Source organism: Montipora capricornis, chromosome 4 (genome assembly GCF_036669925.1).
Source record: "Montipora capricornis isolate CH-2021 chromosome 4, ASM3666992v2, whole genome shotgun sequence".
Lineage (NCBI taxonomy): Eukaryota > Metazoa > Cnidaria > Anthozoa > Scleractinia > Acroporidae > Montipora > Montipora capricornis.
The window spans coordinates 18,616,586-18,633,333 of NC_090886.1; the positions used below are offsets into that span (position 1 = coordinate 18,616,586).

The following is a 16,748-nucleotide window of genomic DNA, read 5'->3' on the forward strand; positions in this document are numbered from 1 at the left end:
TAAGTGGAATGTAACAGGTAGCCAGTGCAAATTATACAATAATGCTGTTATTTTACAGGACTTAGATTCGTTATATATTAATCTGGCTGCAGCGTTTTGGGCCCTTTGAATTTTATGTATTTGATAGGCTGGTAGCACAAAAAGAAGGCTATTGCAATAGTCTATACGACTACTAAGAAAAGCATGAATCAGCTTTTCAGTAGATTCTCTAGACAAGTACTTTCTAATTTTCCTAATATTTTTACTATTTTACTATTTTTTACAATTTACTATTTTCCTAGTAGTAGAATGCTAATGAACAAGTCTTGTTGATATGTGAGTTCATTGACAATGTGGAATTAAACCACACTCCCAAGTTCCTAACAGATGACGTAGTTGTTATTTCAAACTGACCAATAGTAATGTTGTTAAGTTGAACTTTGGCGAGCTGTTTTTTGGTGCCAATCACAACAAACTCAGTTTGGTCATCGTTAAGAAGAAGTTTATCAGTACGTAGTCATCCACAATCTGATATCATTAACACATCTTTGCAGGGCCGCAACAGCTTCGCCTTGACCAGTCTCATCATTAGGACTAAACGAGACATTGAGCTGTGTATCGTCCGCATAGCAATGTACCGTTGGTAGGTGATATTTAACTACATCATATAGTTAACTAGCACAAACAGTAAAGAGCAGCAGACCGAGACACGAACCTTGAGGTACTCCAAAGTTCAACTTAAAGCTACTAGATTGTGTTGCATTGATTAAGATACGTGGGCATCTTTCGTCAAGATACTAACGCAACCATTCAATTACTGTTCCAGATACTGCAAATTTAGAGCTGAGTCGCTTCAACAAGATGTCATGGTCAACTGTATCGAAAGCAGAACTCAGGTCTAACAAACTTAGTAAAGCAAGTTGTTGCTTATTCATAATCAATATGATATCATTTTTAACTCTTAATAAAGATGTTTCAGTGCTGAAGTATAGTCTGTATGATGACTGATATGGCGGATACAGATTATTAGTGCACATATGCTTTTGAATCTGTTCAAAGACAGCTCGCTCAGTTGACTTTGACGTAATTGGTAAATTGCAGAGAGGACGAAAATTTTTGAATTGACAATCCAGGCCAGGCTTCTTCAGAAGTGGTAATACCAAGGCTTCCTTCCATGCTTTTGGGAATTCACCAGATTGTAAAGAGGTGTTAATTAGCGTAGTGAGAACAGGAAGCAGAACATCACATTGATTAACCAGCCAAGATGGCATAGCATCCAATAAACATGACCTTAGTGAGGACCGCTGCATTAAAACAAACAAACACCCACCTTAACAAAGCCAGGACTTGCGACGAGAACACACTTAATGACTGACAAAAGAAAATGTAAACAAGCGATGTGTCAAGCAAGACTAACAAATAGATTGTTTTCACATGTCATCAAATCGTAAAATCAAAGCTGCAAGCTTTTCTGATTTTTTTATCCACAACAGGAAAAAATTACGTAGTACATCTTTTTACCAGTTTTAGGCCCTGCAGCCCCGGTGTGACCATCACATCATGCATGCACACAAACATTAAAACACTCTTACCAAATTAAATTGTAGCAAAATAACATAATTTCTTGTTGTGGAATAATGAACCTCTTATTTGATAGTTTAACATACATTTGTATAATACTCACAGACATTTTGCTCATTGCTTGTATTTTTCCATGCCCCTGCCCAGCTTGGAAAAATACCAAGCAACTCGCAAAATATGCGTGCCTATTATATGTTAAACCATTGAATAAGATGCGTGTAATTTATCTATTTCACAGAATCTGAATCAAGAATTAATCTGTAACTATTTTCAGATTTCAAACAATATATTCCATTGGACAAATAAATCATTTTGAAACGGATGTCAAGTGAGTGAATCAGCAAGCAATACATTCAAAATCCACAGCAGACGAAACGGCAGACGAAGCTCTCAAGGTGAGGTGTATTCAAAAGGGACACTTTACACAGAAGAAAAACGAGTTCATGTGAAGCTTAGCTGAAAAGTAAAACACTGAAATTCCCAAGATAAGATACAAAAACCTAAAAGAAGCTTATCAACAAGTAGAGGGTAAGCATGCTTTGTATTTAATACAGCTACATGATGATGAAGCCACAAGAAGTGAAGCATGGATCGAAGAATTCCAGAATGAATTTGCCCAAGCCACGAACTTATTCAACAATATGTAATATGCAGATTTAGCCAAGCCTAAAAGCAGAGCTACCAAGTTATTTATTCTTTTTGCCTGTAGGGTTAGTGAAAATAAAAGGTTTCGGATTGTCAGCGCTCTAAATAACTAAATCATCTTATTTGCTTCCTTCTATGGTAAAATTCATTGCCTAAGTAGTGAATTCCACAGTAAATTTTACGCCTAAAACCGATATCACATGAATCACGAAGCGATGAGTTTTATATCGGCCGGGTTTGCGAGTGAAATTTACTTTGGAATTCACCAGCTTGGCAATGAATTTTTCTTGAACCGCATGAAAGAAAACAAGCACACCCTTAGCGAGCAAATGAAAAAGGAAAAAAGCCATTTCAGAGTCAACTGTCAATAGCCAGCAAATAGGAATCACGCTAAAATTAGAAGCCATTAAAAAACTTTGTCAGTTCAAGGCCAAAGAAGAGTTTTACCTATGTACTTTATTCCACTATACTGTATCTCTGAAAACGAGATCATTCACATTTTGATTTATTTCACTGAAACACACAAGGTTTGCTTGGAACAAGAATCGGCAAAATGCAACCAAGAAAGGACGAACTTCAAACAAGATCTGCTCCAACACTTAAATAACGTTTAGGTGCTTTAAACAAACTTCTGAAAACACAATTTAGTGAAATTTCCCCCTATTGAGTTTACGAGAACTCATTGCAATTACGTGTTTATAACATAAGGGCAAAAAATGAAACCCCGTTTATTTTTAGGTTAGTTAACCTGAGTTGAGCCTGCAATCCAATCGAAAACCAGTACCTGGTCAGCGGTCAACTAAAAAAAAAACAGTTTTAAGTTTATATCCCCCCGATGCTTGACTTGAATAACTACATAGCCGCCAGTGTGGACCACAGCTATTATGATATGCCAAACTGCATTGAAACCAGCGAAAAATGCAGAAACAAAACAATTTCCAAACACGAAAGCGTTCACTGTGTAAGAACCATAGTTGATGTAGTTTGGCCGTGTATCAGCGTCGAGCCACAGAAAGCGCACGAAAAATGAAACTTTGTTTATGTTTAGGTGAGTTAACCTGAGTTGAGCCTGCAATCCAATCGAAAATCAGTACTTGGTCAGCGGTCAACTTCCAAATAACAGCTGACCCTGGTGAGCTCTAAGCTTGAGCCTGGGATATGGTCAAGTGGTACTGGTCAGCGGATACCTTGTTTTGACAGGTGTCAATTGATCAAAACATGGATGTCCAATATCAAAGATGTATGCTGTAAACAAGTATGATACTGGTCACATTGGCATACATGGAGGGGTGGACGTACGTACGTACGATTGATGACGCCATGGCTAAAAAACCAAAATTTCTCGCATCGATGGGTTACCATATTTTCTTAATTATGGTGCTCTGCCGGCAGAGCTCCGCTATAATAATAATAATAATAATTCATACACTTATATAGCGCCTTAACAAAAGCTCTGAGGCACTTTACAATCAATAGAACAAAAATGTCTTAAGCATGAACACTTTTGGCTCGCTTGATGTGCTCTAGAAGGCTATTCCATAGCTTTGGGGCACAAACTGAAAAGGCTGAATCGCCACATGAGTTAAAATTAGATGGCGGAATCAGTAAAACGTTTAAACTTGATGAGCGCAATGATCTGCCAGGTGTATAACTGTGCTGTAGCTCACAAACATAATCTGGTGCTAAACTGTTCATGGCATTAAACGTGAGGAATCAAATTTTTAAGATGATACGTTGCTCAATCCGGAGCCAATGAAAGTTCTTTCAACAAGGGTGTGATGCAGTCAAACTTGTAGCCACATAAGACAAGTCGAGCCGGACAATTTGGAACACGTTGTCGGCGCTGAATAAGGTACTTAGGAAGGCCAAATAACAAGGAATTGCAGTGATCTAGGCTGGATGTTACAAAGGTGTGAACTAAGCATTTAGCATTAGGTACTTAGGAAGGCATTAGGTACTTAGGAAGCATTAGGTACTTAGGAAGGCCAAATAACAAGGAATTGCAGTGATCTAGGCTGGATGTTACAAAGGTGTGAACTAAGCATTTAGCATTTTCTAATGATAAAAATTTCCTAAGTCGAGAGATCTTACGGATATGAAAAATCGCCGACTTGCAAACAGCAGTTACTTGACGGTCAAGATTAAGATGATTGTCAAAGACAACACCAATATTTCTGGCAGATAAAGAAGGATTGATGATGGATCCATCATGATCTGTAACAGACAGAAAGGCAATAGAAGGTTGATGTTGAGGACTGATAATCAACACTTCTGTCTTATCCCTATTCAACTTCAGTTTATTACATGACAACCACACCACAAGGTTATGGATACAAGCCTTAATACAGGAAACCAGAAACAAACAGTTTGTTGTAGCAGAATCAAAGGAAATTGTAGTGGTGTATCTCGATCGATTTCTTGGGCACAATGTTTGCCTGTGGTGACAGCGGAGTCTGGGTAGTCCCGTTTTTTGAAAAACTGGCACATTTTCTCACATTTGTTGTTAAAATCGGAGTCGTTACTACAAAGGCGCTTCAGTCTAAGAAATTGAGAGAATGGATGGCATTTTTTACGTGTTGGGGAAGAGAGGATGAATGTAATAAACAATTATGAGAGTCCGTTGGTTTGTAGTGCATGCTGGTAGATAAACTGTTGCCATTGATTAAAAGTTTAACGCCGAGGAAAGCTAGTGAATTTTCGGCAATTTCCCAGGTGTATTTTAGAGCCGGTTGGAAAGAATTCACTGCAGTGATGAATTCCTCTTTGCTGGATGAAGTAGTGCCGACGCAGTCATCGATGAAGCATTTGTAAAGATCAGGTTTTGATCCGTGGTAGTTCGAGAAAAATTTATTTTCAATAAAACCTACGAAAAGGTTGGCGTAGGTCCCATTTTAGTTCTCATTGCAACGCCGTTGATTTGTTTGTAGTAGTTGTCGCCAAATGAAAAGCAGTTAAGTTTGAGAACTAGTTCAGCTAGACGGAGTAAAGTTTCTGAGCTGAAGCTTTTAACAGGACGTTGGTTTAAAAAGTATTTTAGTGCTTGGAGGCCTTCATTCTTGGGAATTACGGTGTATAAAGATGTTATATCCATGGTGAAAATGACTTTGTTTTCGCCCAAGAAATTGAAGGTACGGAAAACTTCAAGTACATGGTTGCTGTCTTTGATATATGAAGGTAGTGATTTCACTATGGGCGTCATGATTTTGTCTAAATAGCTTGAGATAAGTTCAGTTGGGCAACTGCATGCTGAAACAATTGGATGTCCTGGGTTGTTAAGGTTTGTGAATTTTGGGTTTGAAATAAATGCATGACCTTCTTGGAGTGGTGATGATGAGATTTTGGGCAGTGACTGGTAGTTCTTGTTTGGTTATGAGTTCATGAATGGTTTCTTTGACGATTTTTTGATTGACGGAAAATAGGTCTTTGTTGACTTTGGTGTGAAAAGTGGTGTCCGAAAGTTGCCGAATTGCTTCTTGTTGGTAGAGGTCGGTGCGCCAAACGACTATCGTACCGCCTTTTTTGGCTGCTTTGATGACGAGGTCATTCCGGTTTTTGAGATTTCATAAAGCAGTGCATTCTTCTTTGGAAAGGTTGGAAAGTTTGGTGTTGCAATTAAAGTTTAGTTTGCGAATTTCATGGCAGCATTTTTTGATAAAAAAGTCTATTGATGCGAATTGACCCTCAGGTGGAGTCCATTTCGATTTACGCGTGGTTAATGTTTCAAAGGCATCTTTTTCTGTAGTGTCAGATTGGTCTTCTTTGTCATGGAAAAATGCTCTTACTTGAACATGATGAAGAAATTTTTCGACATCTTGTTTAGTTGTGAATTCGTCGGTTTTTTTGGCTATAACAACGAAATTAAGGCCTTTACTAAGAACGGATTTTTCGGTGTCCGAAAGTGGTAGTCTTTCTGGAATTGTGACTACAGTGTTTTGGTTTTGGTTTTCGAGAGGTGCTGTCCTGTCTTTTTGAGGATTTGTGAGATTTTCTAGTTTTTGGTTCTTAGTTTGTTTTAAATGATTGAAGAGTTTGTTGTTCAGAGTCTGGATTTTGGTGCTAATAGATTTTAGTAAAACTGAAGGACATACGTTAGAAAGTTAAGAGCGACATTTGATAATTTGTTTGTTTAGTTCGTTGCGTTTTGAGCCAAGGCTCTGATCGTACTTCTTATGATGTTGCGTGAAAACGTGTTTTGGATTCGCTGAATTTCGTGAAGGTATTTTTGGTTGAAATTAGAAACATTGGAAAAAGAGTGGACGTGTGAAAATACGAACGGAAACCTTTCGGAATTACTTTGGCTTGGAGTCAGTTGCTGATGGAATTAATATGACTACAGAACCTAGTTTTCGTGCAAATAGGAATGGATAAACAGAATGCTAAGTTGCTAGAAATGGAAGGAAAAGGAAAGAGGTAACTTACGATTTCCTGGCGCAGCTCCTTGGTGAGTGTCTTGTGGTTAGGCATCGTGGTTGCGAGAATGAAACGAGGTTGCAGCGATTTAACAGTAAACCAAATTTTAGTTTCTAAAGAAACTGTGATACTGCGTCGGTGGGGGATTGAAACAAAAATTGATTTTATCAAACAAGTTGATAAAGATCGAATAACCACCGTGAACGATTTAGAAAGCCAATGTTTCGACCGTTAGACCTTCGTCGGAGCGATTAGAGGAATTGTGGTTGTTGTAGGTTTATAGGTGTGCAGAGGAGCTTTGCTATTGGTAGAAATAGGATGACGTGAATCTGCAACTGCTGCATCTTCTGAAGGCTTCTCATAATCACACTAAAGGGAGTAACAGCATAGAAAACATACTGTGACCACAGTATAGTAAAAGCATCCACAGCAGTGGCACCTGGGTCAGGCTTGTAGGAAACATAAGGATTAGACTAAGTCTAACCCTAACCATAACACCCTCAGTTCTTGAAGATATAAACTGCTGGATACATAATATTCACTCACCATATTATGTCAGTGATCATGAGGAACCTCATGTCACCTTATACACAGATGCCTCTGCAACTGGTTGGGGCTGTTATTTTCAGGGAACTCCCACTGGGGGGGTTATGGAGTTTGAGTGAGGCCCAAAATCACATTAATTCCTTTGAAAAGTGGATATCAAATTAGGGCTAGAATGTTTTAAACAGAAGATCAGACAAACTCAAGGTAGTCAAGGTGACAGCAGTCACAATCCTTCACAAGATGGATACTAGTCTCTCCTGGAAACTTAATGAACTTAAGGAGATGTGGTCTTGGTGTATTCACAGAGGAATATTGCTGACTGCACCCCATATTCCAGGCAAAACTAACATGGTTGCTGACAGAGAATCCAGACAGCATCATAGAGAATTGAATGGACCCTTAATCAAGAGTTGTATGAAAAGGATATTTGTAGAGTGTCAGTGAAACCAAATATTGCCAAATATGCCTCTAGACTCAACGATAGTAACCATGGTACTCTCAAAATCCCACATTGGGATAGGGCTTTCCTTTTTTTCCATTTCAAGTCTGTAGTCATGCAAGCGCCCATGCATTCATTACCCCAGGGAAGCTGGAGGTCATTAGTCCCAACAGCTGGGTCTGTCATAGTCCTAGCATTGCAGTAAATTCAATAAACTCACCCTTTACTCTTTATTCAATAAACTGACCCAACAAACTCCTTCTTCTTGTAGGAGAGCAATTTCAATTTTTTTGACTTGTCCCCATGAGAAACAGTTTATCGAGTTTAATTTCTCCGACCATCTCTTATGGTGAGCTTATCCGATACCTCTTCGTCAGTTTGATCGTCTGTATTTAGATCATTTGCGATTGTGTCAAGCAGATCATCTCTAGACTCCTGTGTCATGCAAGGGTCAGAAGCGTCATTATTCGAATCAGCAACGAATCAAATTGAATGGAATCATCAAAGTCGTCAACTGGCTGTCTTTTCAAGGGTCTCTGACCATCAGCAAGGCATGCAAATTCCTGTTGTTCTGCTTCATAAGTGTTGATTCAAACATGTCATTGGTTTTTGCTGATGTGGTAGGCATTGTCCTTAAGGATAAAAAATTCTTATCATTGTCCTAAAGGAGTTAAATTTCATTCCTACGAGAAAACAGCGATTGAACGCAGCAAACGAACCTGTGAAGCAAATGTCAGAAATGGTAACTAAGAGAACTACTCCTGTCCCAAATAAACAGTGTATGTGATCCTCTACGACTCGCTGGTCCACTCACGGTAAAAGCTAAAATTCTAATGAAACAATTGTGGGCAACAAAACCAAAGGTAGAATGGGATGATCCTATTCCCGTGGAGCAAAAGCAGAGATGGCAAGAATTCTTCACTAATCTACCAGACATAAATAAATAATGTCCTTGGATATCTCATGCTTATCATCTTCAGTGATGGGTCATCAGAGGCTTCTGGTGCATGCGCTTACATCAGATGCGAATTACCTAATGGGAAATCTGAAGGTCCTTTACTACTATCAAAAAACCCTCTTGCACCAATAAAACGGATCTACTAGAATTGTGTGGAGCAGTACTTAATAAGAGGCCAAAGGATGCTATTGAAGAGTAATGCATATACAAATTCAAAAATATTATCATATCTTTGATTGTCAAATAGTTCAAGCAATGGTGCAAAAGAAAATCATGTGTGTTTTCAACACTTTCATTGCCAAATGAGTTGGAGAAAATCAACATGTAAGATTGGTGCTAGACCGAAAGTAAAGACAACATAGCAGATTATCTAACACAAGGCAAAAAACTCATCAACATTGATTCTAATAGTGAATGGCAGAAGGGACCAGATTTCCTAAGAAAAAAAAGAGAAGGAGTGGTCTACAACAAAAAGTTACAGACAGCAGGCGTTACCGCACATAATTAATACTGCCCAAACCATATGCCCTCAACTCCATCAATTAAGAGAGATTCCAAAAGGGACATTTTATCAGAAAGAATTGATATCAACAAATGCTTGACATAGAGTAAACTAATCAGAACAAATGGCAAGAACAAGAATACACCTTACTGACATTTAAAAATGCAACAAACACTTAACAATTGACCACGTCATGAGAGCAGAAGATTTTTGGATTTGTGAAGCCCAGGGGAGGTACAAACGTCTATGTCCTAGAAAACAGGAAGACCGTATTTACGTATGAGGAGAGTGAAGAGATAAATGGATAGAGATGAGCTATAACAAGGCAGAGGTAATACTATTACTATACGACCACAGATTTTCTTGACTATACACTGAGCACACACAACAGGGGACATTCAGGGATCTTATCTGCATCAAGCAAAGTGAGATCTAGAGTTTGGATTCTGAAGCTATTCAGAATGATAAAAGCCATTAAAAACAGTTAAGGGAAAACTCCTGTTAGAACGACTGACAAGTCCACCACCATGGACTGCATACACTGTCCTCGATTTCTTTGGACCCCTTAAAAAAAGGGATGAAGTAAAGAGGAGAACTTTTGGAAAGGTGTATGGCGTCATAATCAATGGTCTTGTAACAGACAAAATTCCCAGAACACTTAAAAGCAAGAGTACACTGGTCCCCAACAAGAGTTGTGATTTTTGTGAGTTTAAAGATTTTCGTGAAAATTGTGAATTTTGCGAAAATCACAGAACACTGAAAAGGCAGAGAACACTAGCCCCCGACAAGATTCGCGATTTTGCAATTTTAATGAATTTCACAAAAATTCGCAAAAATTGTAGGACACTGAAAAGGTAGAGAACACCAGTCTCCAACAAGGGTCGTAATTTTTTGCGAAAATTGTTTATTGTGCAAAAATCACAAAAATTGCATAACACTGAAAAGCAAGAGAATACTAGACCTCAACAAGAGTAGTGATTTTTGCAAAAAATCCCAGAACACTGAAAAGCTGGAGAACACTACTTAGTCCCAGACAGTCGGCAGCTTACAATGTGGTCAGTAGAAAATAAATTGTCAACTGTGGACCTGATTTCACGCAAAAAAAATTGACTTCCTTTTACTCAAATGTATTAAATAAAGAATGAAGTAATATTAAGTTTTGAACTTGTAACCAAAGGACTCAATGCCAATCTTCTGGTGAAATGTGCAATTAAGTTTGGGTCTATTTTGAGAACTGTTTTTGATGATCTAGCTCACTCGAAAGACCATACTTTAACTTTCCCTTACAGCTCGCTTGTCTAGTTATAGTTCAAAGCCTACTGATACTTTAATTTATGACTTGTGACCTACTTTCCGCTTTTGACAACTACTCTTCACTTACCTTATGAAAACACTGCTTTTTCAATCCGTGCGATGTTGACTATTACAAATAAAAGACCACTCTGCAGAACCGTGTATTGCTTATGCCAAGAAGATTTAAAAACAAATCTTTACAGATCAGATGGTTGAGATACAGAAAACTGCAACGTGATCTTCCTTTCCCTTTTTCCCAAATGATTTAAATATTCAACAGTACATATTTGTCAGCACAACAAGTTGGAGTTTTCCATGTGACAGTTCCAGGCAATTGTTTACATTTGAAAGCACAACTTTCTCAGAAAACTGGTGGAAACACCCACATCCATCTTTTAAAACTTTTTAACTTTAGCTATTATCTCTTCGTTTTCGAGTAAGAGAAGTTGATCAAACTGTGCCATGATGCGTTTCCTCTTATGTTTGATGGTTGCATTTACTCACACATTATATTGGAATGCATGTTCATTTTTTTCGAGTTTTGAATAAGCAAGGACACTTACTTTCTTTATGTTTTGAAATTCAATTTCTGTAAATGCAATTGCAATCGTTTAGGATATGTATTTGGTCTATTTATCCTTTACTTTTCGTTCTTTTATGTCTGGAAGTTGTTATGTTTTACGCCATGGAAAGAGGAAATTGTTTTATTTATTCACACCACACACAACACTGACTCCCTCGAACTTGGCACATGGCACTACTTTACCGGAACCCACATTGAATGCTCTCCACACTCGTATGCCAGTTTCACGGGAAAAGCAAGTCATCTGGCTGTTTTGAGCTGTAAAGCGTTGATGACATCATTGCCTTCATTTACGTATCTTCCAATGTCTCCCTTAATTGTTGCCACTTTGCGATCACATACCCCCTTTCCACCTTGAGGGTCCGAAAAGTCGTTTCTTACAACAGCCTCTCCCAGGGCATCACCAGCCAGCTTAGCTGAGATGATTGAATTTCCGCTGTGATAACAGCCATTGTTATCTTGTTTGCAATAAGCCATTTCTAGGTCTGGAATTTCCTTTTTCAGGGTAGTAAGGCAGTCAAGCACTATCGAAGCCACAGTCACACTGTCTTGGGTGCAGCTTTGAAATATGTGAACAAGAGTTCTCCCCTGACCGTCTTAAGGCAACGCTAATGTGCCATGGCAATCCTCGCTTCGCAAACCAATCTGACTGTGCCACTCTATATTTTCAGGGCATACCTTTCATTGCCCAGTCCTGGACTAATGGCACCAATCGGCAGTCGAGTTTGGCCAAAACTCAATGCTTCGCCTCAGCTTGGTGGACTGAACATAACTGACAAGCTTTCCAGCTAATGATATAATCCCTTGCCTGTTTGATGGTATGCTGCATGTCAGCTCGATCTTCTGCTGACGAGAGCACACTTGAACACTTATCTTCTATGGCACGCATGACTTCTCTAACTTATAACACTGCACTTATGACTCATTGTGGAGATGGAGGAGTCCCGAAATTCAGCGTTACTTGGGTCACTTAGCGCATAAATTCGACAAAAGGTAAAACAACAAGCATGTGATACAGTGTATATTTGCAAAGTAAGGAATGTGTATCAACATTTCAAAAACATCACTTACCCGATTTATCAGCGATGTATACATGTGTGTAAGCATATTACAGTGAATTGTAAACTGTTGTTTCATAAATTACGCATAAGGAAGACTTGGACAGAAAGAAAAAGGTAGCCGTGAATCATAGTTTACTACATCAGTTCCACAAAGGCAATGCATAATTATAAAATATGTACCCACCTTGTAGTCGCCCTTTAGGTACTGCTTCGACAAACGAAGTTGCTGCTTAATTTCCCTTGCCCATTGCTGAGTCTTGCCACAGTCAACAAGCTTGTCTACGAGTTTTTCTGGATCATCAAATGCTTCAACTCCTTGTGCTGAAAAGTTATCAAAGTCCTTGCAGAGACTTGCGAACAGATGAAGAACACAAGGCCAAAATTCTCTGCAGAGTTCTCTTACTCATAAGCTCAAAGTTGGTTTCATAGCAGTATTGTTGATCCCGCTGGAAAATGCGTTCGGGTATCATTGTTCTGATAACAGTGGGTGTTTTTATGATCTTGCCAGTTGACAATTTCAGAAGTTTTTCCCCGAATGAAACATCTTGAATAATGTGTGGACTCGTTATGAAAGAAAGAAAATGTTCTAATTTTACAGGTTCAATTCTCATTCTCCTTTTCTCCTGGTTTGGAAGAGGAGCAGCTCTTCCATGTAGCAGCCTGTGGCTTTGCGCAATGTTGTAGCGATAGCTAGTAACAGTTCGAATAAACTCCCTCACCTCCTTTAGGGATAACTTGTCTGCCATCAAAGAGAGTATTTGCCATCTGGTGTTCCAATGTTCCGCGTTCAAGTAGCTTTCAGCAAGAAGCTCCGTCTCTTTTTCACTTCTGCCTTCGACCATAACTTGACACTCTCTGCTTACAGCATGACGATCATGAAGCTCTGTCCACAGTTCTTGCAAATTTTCAGGTGCCAGGACATTCAGCATTGCAGAAATACACTGTTGAGCTTTCTGTAAGTATCTGCGTTTAGTATGCTCGTGCGCTGTATTCCACGGCACTGATACGTGTGACATACTGGACTGACATCTCAAAGCTGTAAGAAACAATTTAGCTGCACCTGGGACTCGTTGTTTAGACTGGAGCTTTCATCACTTTCTTCGGAATATTCTTGCAGAACAAAAAGACTCTGCTGTCTGGATCTGGACCCTTCTGGCAATGCTTCATCACCAACAGTGACAGGACAACTGGCAGGAATATCAGAGTCCTTGTTCAGCAACTTGACGAAAAAGTGAACACATTGCTTTGGATGGCTTCAAAATGAGATCAACCATATGCACGTGCCGGGTGCCGTATATGAAAGCCCAAGTCGCATGCAAGCCGGAAGTTAATAGTCGATAATTAATTTTTATCTTATGATATAATTGACTGGTAATCTATCCTGATATCTTTATCCAGTGACTACTCAGTATTATTTTCCATTTGGAACATTTAGCAAGAAATGTTTAAAAGCCATATAATAATGTAAAACCTTCATTATTTGGCCATACATTGGGATATGATTGGCTATCTGGGCAGGGCACGCCTTTCCAGTTCTTGTGCCATGCATGCTTTTGCCAGTCGTTGACGGGCCGCAATGGCGGCATTTCAAGCTTAGGCATGCAAGTTACCCTAGACACGCCCTTCTCCCACCTGGGTTGAACCCTTGAAAGGAGAATTCAGAGAATGCGATAAGATATTTCACTTTCTTTACTTCTATTGGATGGAATTTTTTTTCATGAACCCACTTTGAAAAAACTCACCAAGCTTACACCACTTAGACCTTCTGTGATGTTTTCCACACCTCCTGTGGCATCCATGTCCTGCAATTATTACTGATTCTTTGTTTTTGCCAGGGGCTGTCAACATCGCACACAAATTCTTTTAATATTTTGAGAGAGAGAATTCATTTATTCTGTTTTACTTTACACATCCTCCTTGAACAAGCAGCTCTGCATGTGGAAAAAGAACAAAACCTAGCCCAGGCTAAAGCTCCACAAACACCAAATTGATTATGCATTCTGTAGTTAACCTTGTCACAAGTCAGTCTTTTACGTTTTTCCGAGCATTGTTAGAAGGAATTCTAGAGCACTTACCATTTGAATGAAATTTTTGTTGAGAATGTTTCGATAAATGGTACTGCACGTTCTGTACTTAGAAAAAGAAAATGGGAATGTGCCATATCATTTGCCAGAAAAACGGGTTGTTCTGGCATTTGTAATTGTGGACAACTGGTACAGAAATTTCCGGGCATTCCGGACAGAGGGAGAAAAAGGGAATACCTCGAAAGGTATTACCATTTTTCGAAAAAATTCCACCGGGATGAACTGTTCCATTTGAATTCTCCCCGGAATTACTGAAAATTCCATTCAAATGGTAAGCGCTCCTAATATCTGTGAATATCTTAATTCAAGCGTTCCCCACACCATCAATTAGTTTTGACAGGAGCCAATCACCGGTTTTGAATAAGTTTTGAAAGAGGTGTTTGAACAAGATTCCGACGTAAGAATGTTTGCAAAATCCTGAAAAGAGATGAAAATAATTTTGCTGTTAAACTTGGCGTTGTTTTACGCAACAGTGAAGTGATTTGAAGTTAGGATTTAAAGTCGGTGATTCCCGCCAAGTACTCTGCGTGAAATGAAAGATATATGGATGTTTATCCTTGCAGACAGTGACAATAAACTAGAAGAACGTCAATTCTTACAAGATCATGACTCATTGTTATCACTTCACGGCACAAGGGTTTTCGTAATTTCAAAAATGTGTATGGAGTGCTGCAAAGTAATTCCCCTTTCTTCTGCAGGTACTTCTTTAGATTCCTTTTTGTGACTGGAGACATCCTGAGGCACAGAACATAGTCTACTAGCTCTTCTCCATCCAATTCCAAGGCTTGATCGATGTAATGGGCAAACAGGCATTTCCGAAAAATTGATGGGCTTCGCGAAAATCCCACTTCTTGCTAACATAAGTTCTATCTCTGTCTCAACCCCTGAAAACTGTAAAAATGCTTGTGTGGCTTTTGATATCCTTGCTGCATGATGACAGCGGTACTGTCTGAGTGGACTGATGCCTTGCATGTTTCTCTGCACCACAAGCTCCACCAACAATATCAAGGAAAGAAAAAGACATTCTTTTTCTGCTGGAGTTAAAGCAACTGTTATCTTTATTCCTTTCACCGACGATTATTACGCTTTTGCTTTTTGTTTAGTGTCGTTAATTGGTCACTTTTGTTTTCCATGGAAAAATTGTATCGTTGTTTTCGTTCCATAAAGTTTTCACTGTACAGTTTATATTTGTGACATTTTGGAAAGTCTGTTTCTTTATTGTATAATTTCTTTAGATTTTATTTGTGAGGCAGAAAGAATAGTTAGTTGATCTCGTTACGTGACAGATTATCATATGTCAGGCACACACAGGAACCTGTGCAAAATTAATTATAATCCGGCAAATTGCTAGCGTTGCCTGCTGTGTTGTACAGGATCTAAAATTAGGATCAAAGTAGGCTAAACGAAACTGAGTAACTTTAGTTTACTCATCAGTGGCTTCAATGAGTGCTCCGGTCGGCCCCCTTCACACCAACTTGCAGAGGACAATATATTGAAAATATCTTCCAAGCGGCATTATAAGGGCCTATAAAAGATTTTTGAGGTAAGGAACTATTGATGTGAAAGCAAAGATAACAAGCTAAGTGCCGCTGTGACTCAAACAATCCTTTGTTTGTGTCATTGCAATGCTGATTTTGTTCATTTCAATATGGCGCCATTTACAATTTACCGAAGTTTGGTTGGTTGGTTAGTATATCAAAACACTTGAAGATACCAGAAGAATAAAACGCTGAATTTGAAGAGCCACCTTATAAGCCCTTGTGATAGTATTTCTGGAGATTTTGAGACACTACCACATGCATTTTTGCCACGCTATATTAGGCCAGGTTTAGCATGAATTAAAAATGGTGAAGACGTCTACTGGTAATTAACCCTTGCTTTTGTCAGAAAGAACACAATACAAAAAATATCACTATCTCTAGGTAAAGGAAGGCCACATGTATATTTAGAGCTAGAGAAGTCCTGCTGTTGTATTTTAGTTCATGCAAGGATGGCCTAAAAACTGCATAATTTTGAGCTCGCACACACTCATTTTCGATCATGCAATTCCTAACGGTTTATTCTCATTAAAATGAATATTTACACAAACTAACCTCATTTCACTTTAGGTAGTACCTATAGCTACCTGTTGACAAAAAATGGGACGAAATGATTTTTTGACCATGTCCGTGATTTTTTCATTTTCCTTTGATTTTTAGAGACATTCACTCTTAAAGGCTTTGAGAAACTACAGATTCAAGGTTAAGTGGTTTTGAAAGACGAGTTTGATGTTTGTTGACACCCACAGACAAATCGCGACTCTTGTTGGGAACCACCGGTAGTGTTCTCTTGCTTTTCAGTGTTCTGCGATTTTTGTGATTTTTTGCAAAATTCACAATTTTCGTGAAAAATCGCAATCGCAAAAATTGCAACTCTTGTTGGGGACTATTGTTCCCTTTCTTTTCAGTGTTCTGCAATTTTCGTAAAATTCATTAAATTCGCGAGTCCAAGTTGGGGTTTTTGTCTTCTTTTCACCTGTAACAATTTTTTGCAAATATAGCAATTTTTGCAAAAAGTACAAAAACCACGACTTGACTTCTTCTTTTAACCTTTTATAATATTTCGATTTTTCGCAAAATTTGCAATTTTTGCATTTGCATGCAAACCTGGAGATAACTGGATCATACT

The 16,748-nt window shown here is 38.7% G+C and overlaps 1 protein-coding gene across 6 annotated transcripts in view; it reads right to left on the reverse strand.

Moving 5' to 3' along the window:
* Window positions 1-16,748, reverse strand: part of LOC138045710 (protein pelota homolog) — a 281,230-nt gene that overhangs the window by 148,244 nt on the left and 116,238 nt on the right. For 5 of the 6 annotated variants that reach the window (XM_068892298.1, XM_068892294.1, XM_068892295.1 and 2 more), the window contains exon 8: window positions 1,310-1,350. The exons of the other annotated variant lie outside the window; for it this stretch is intronic. In XM_068892298.1, coding sequence (XP_068748399.1) covers window positions 1,310-1,350 — 41 coding nt within the window. The remainder of the gene's footprint in view (window positions 1-1,309; window positions 1,351-16,748) is intronic. 6 annotated transcript variants of the gene reach the window in all.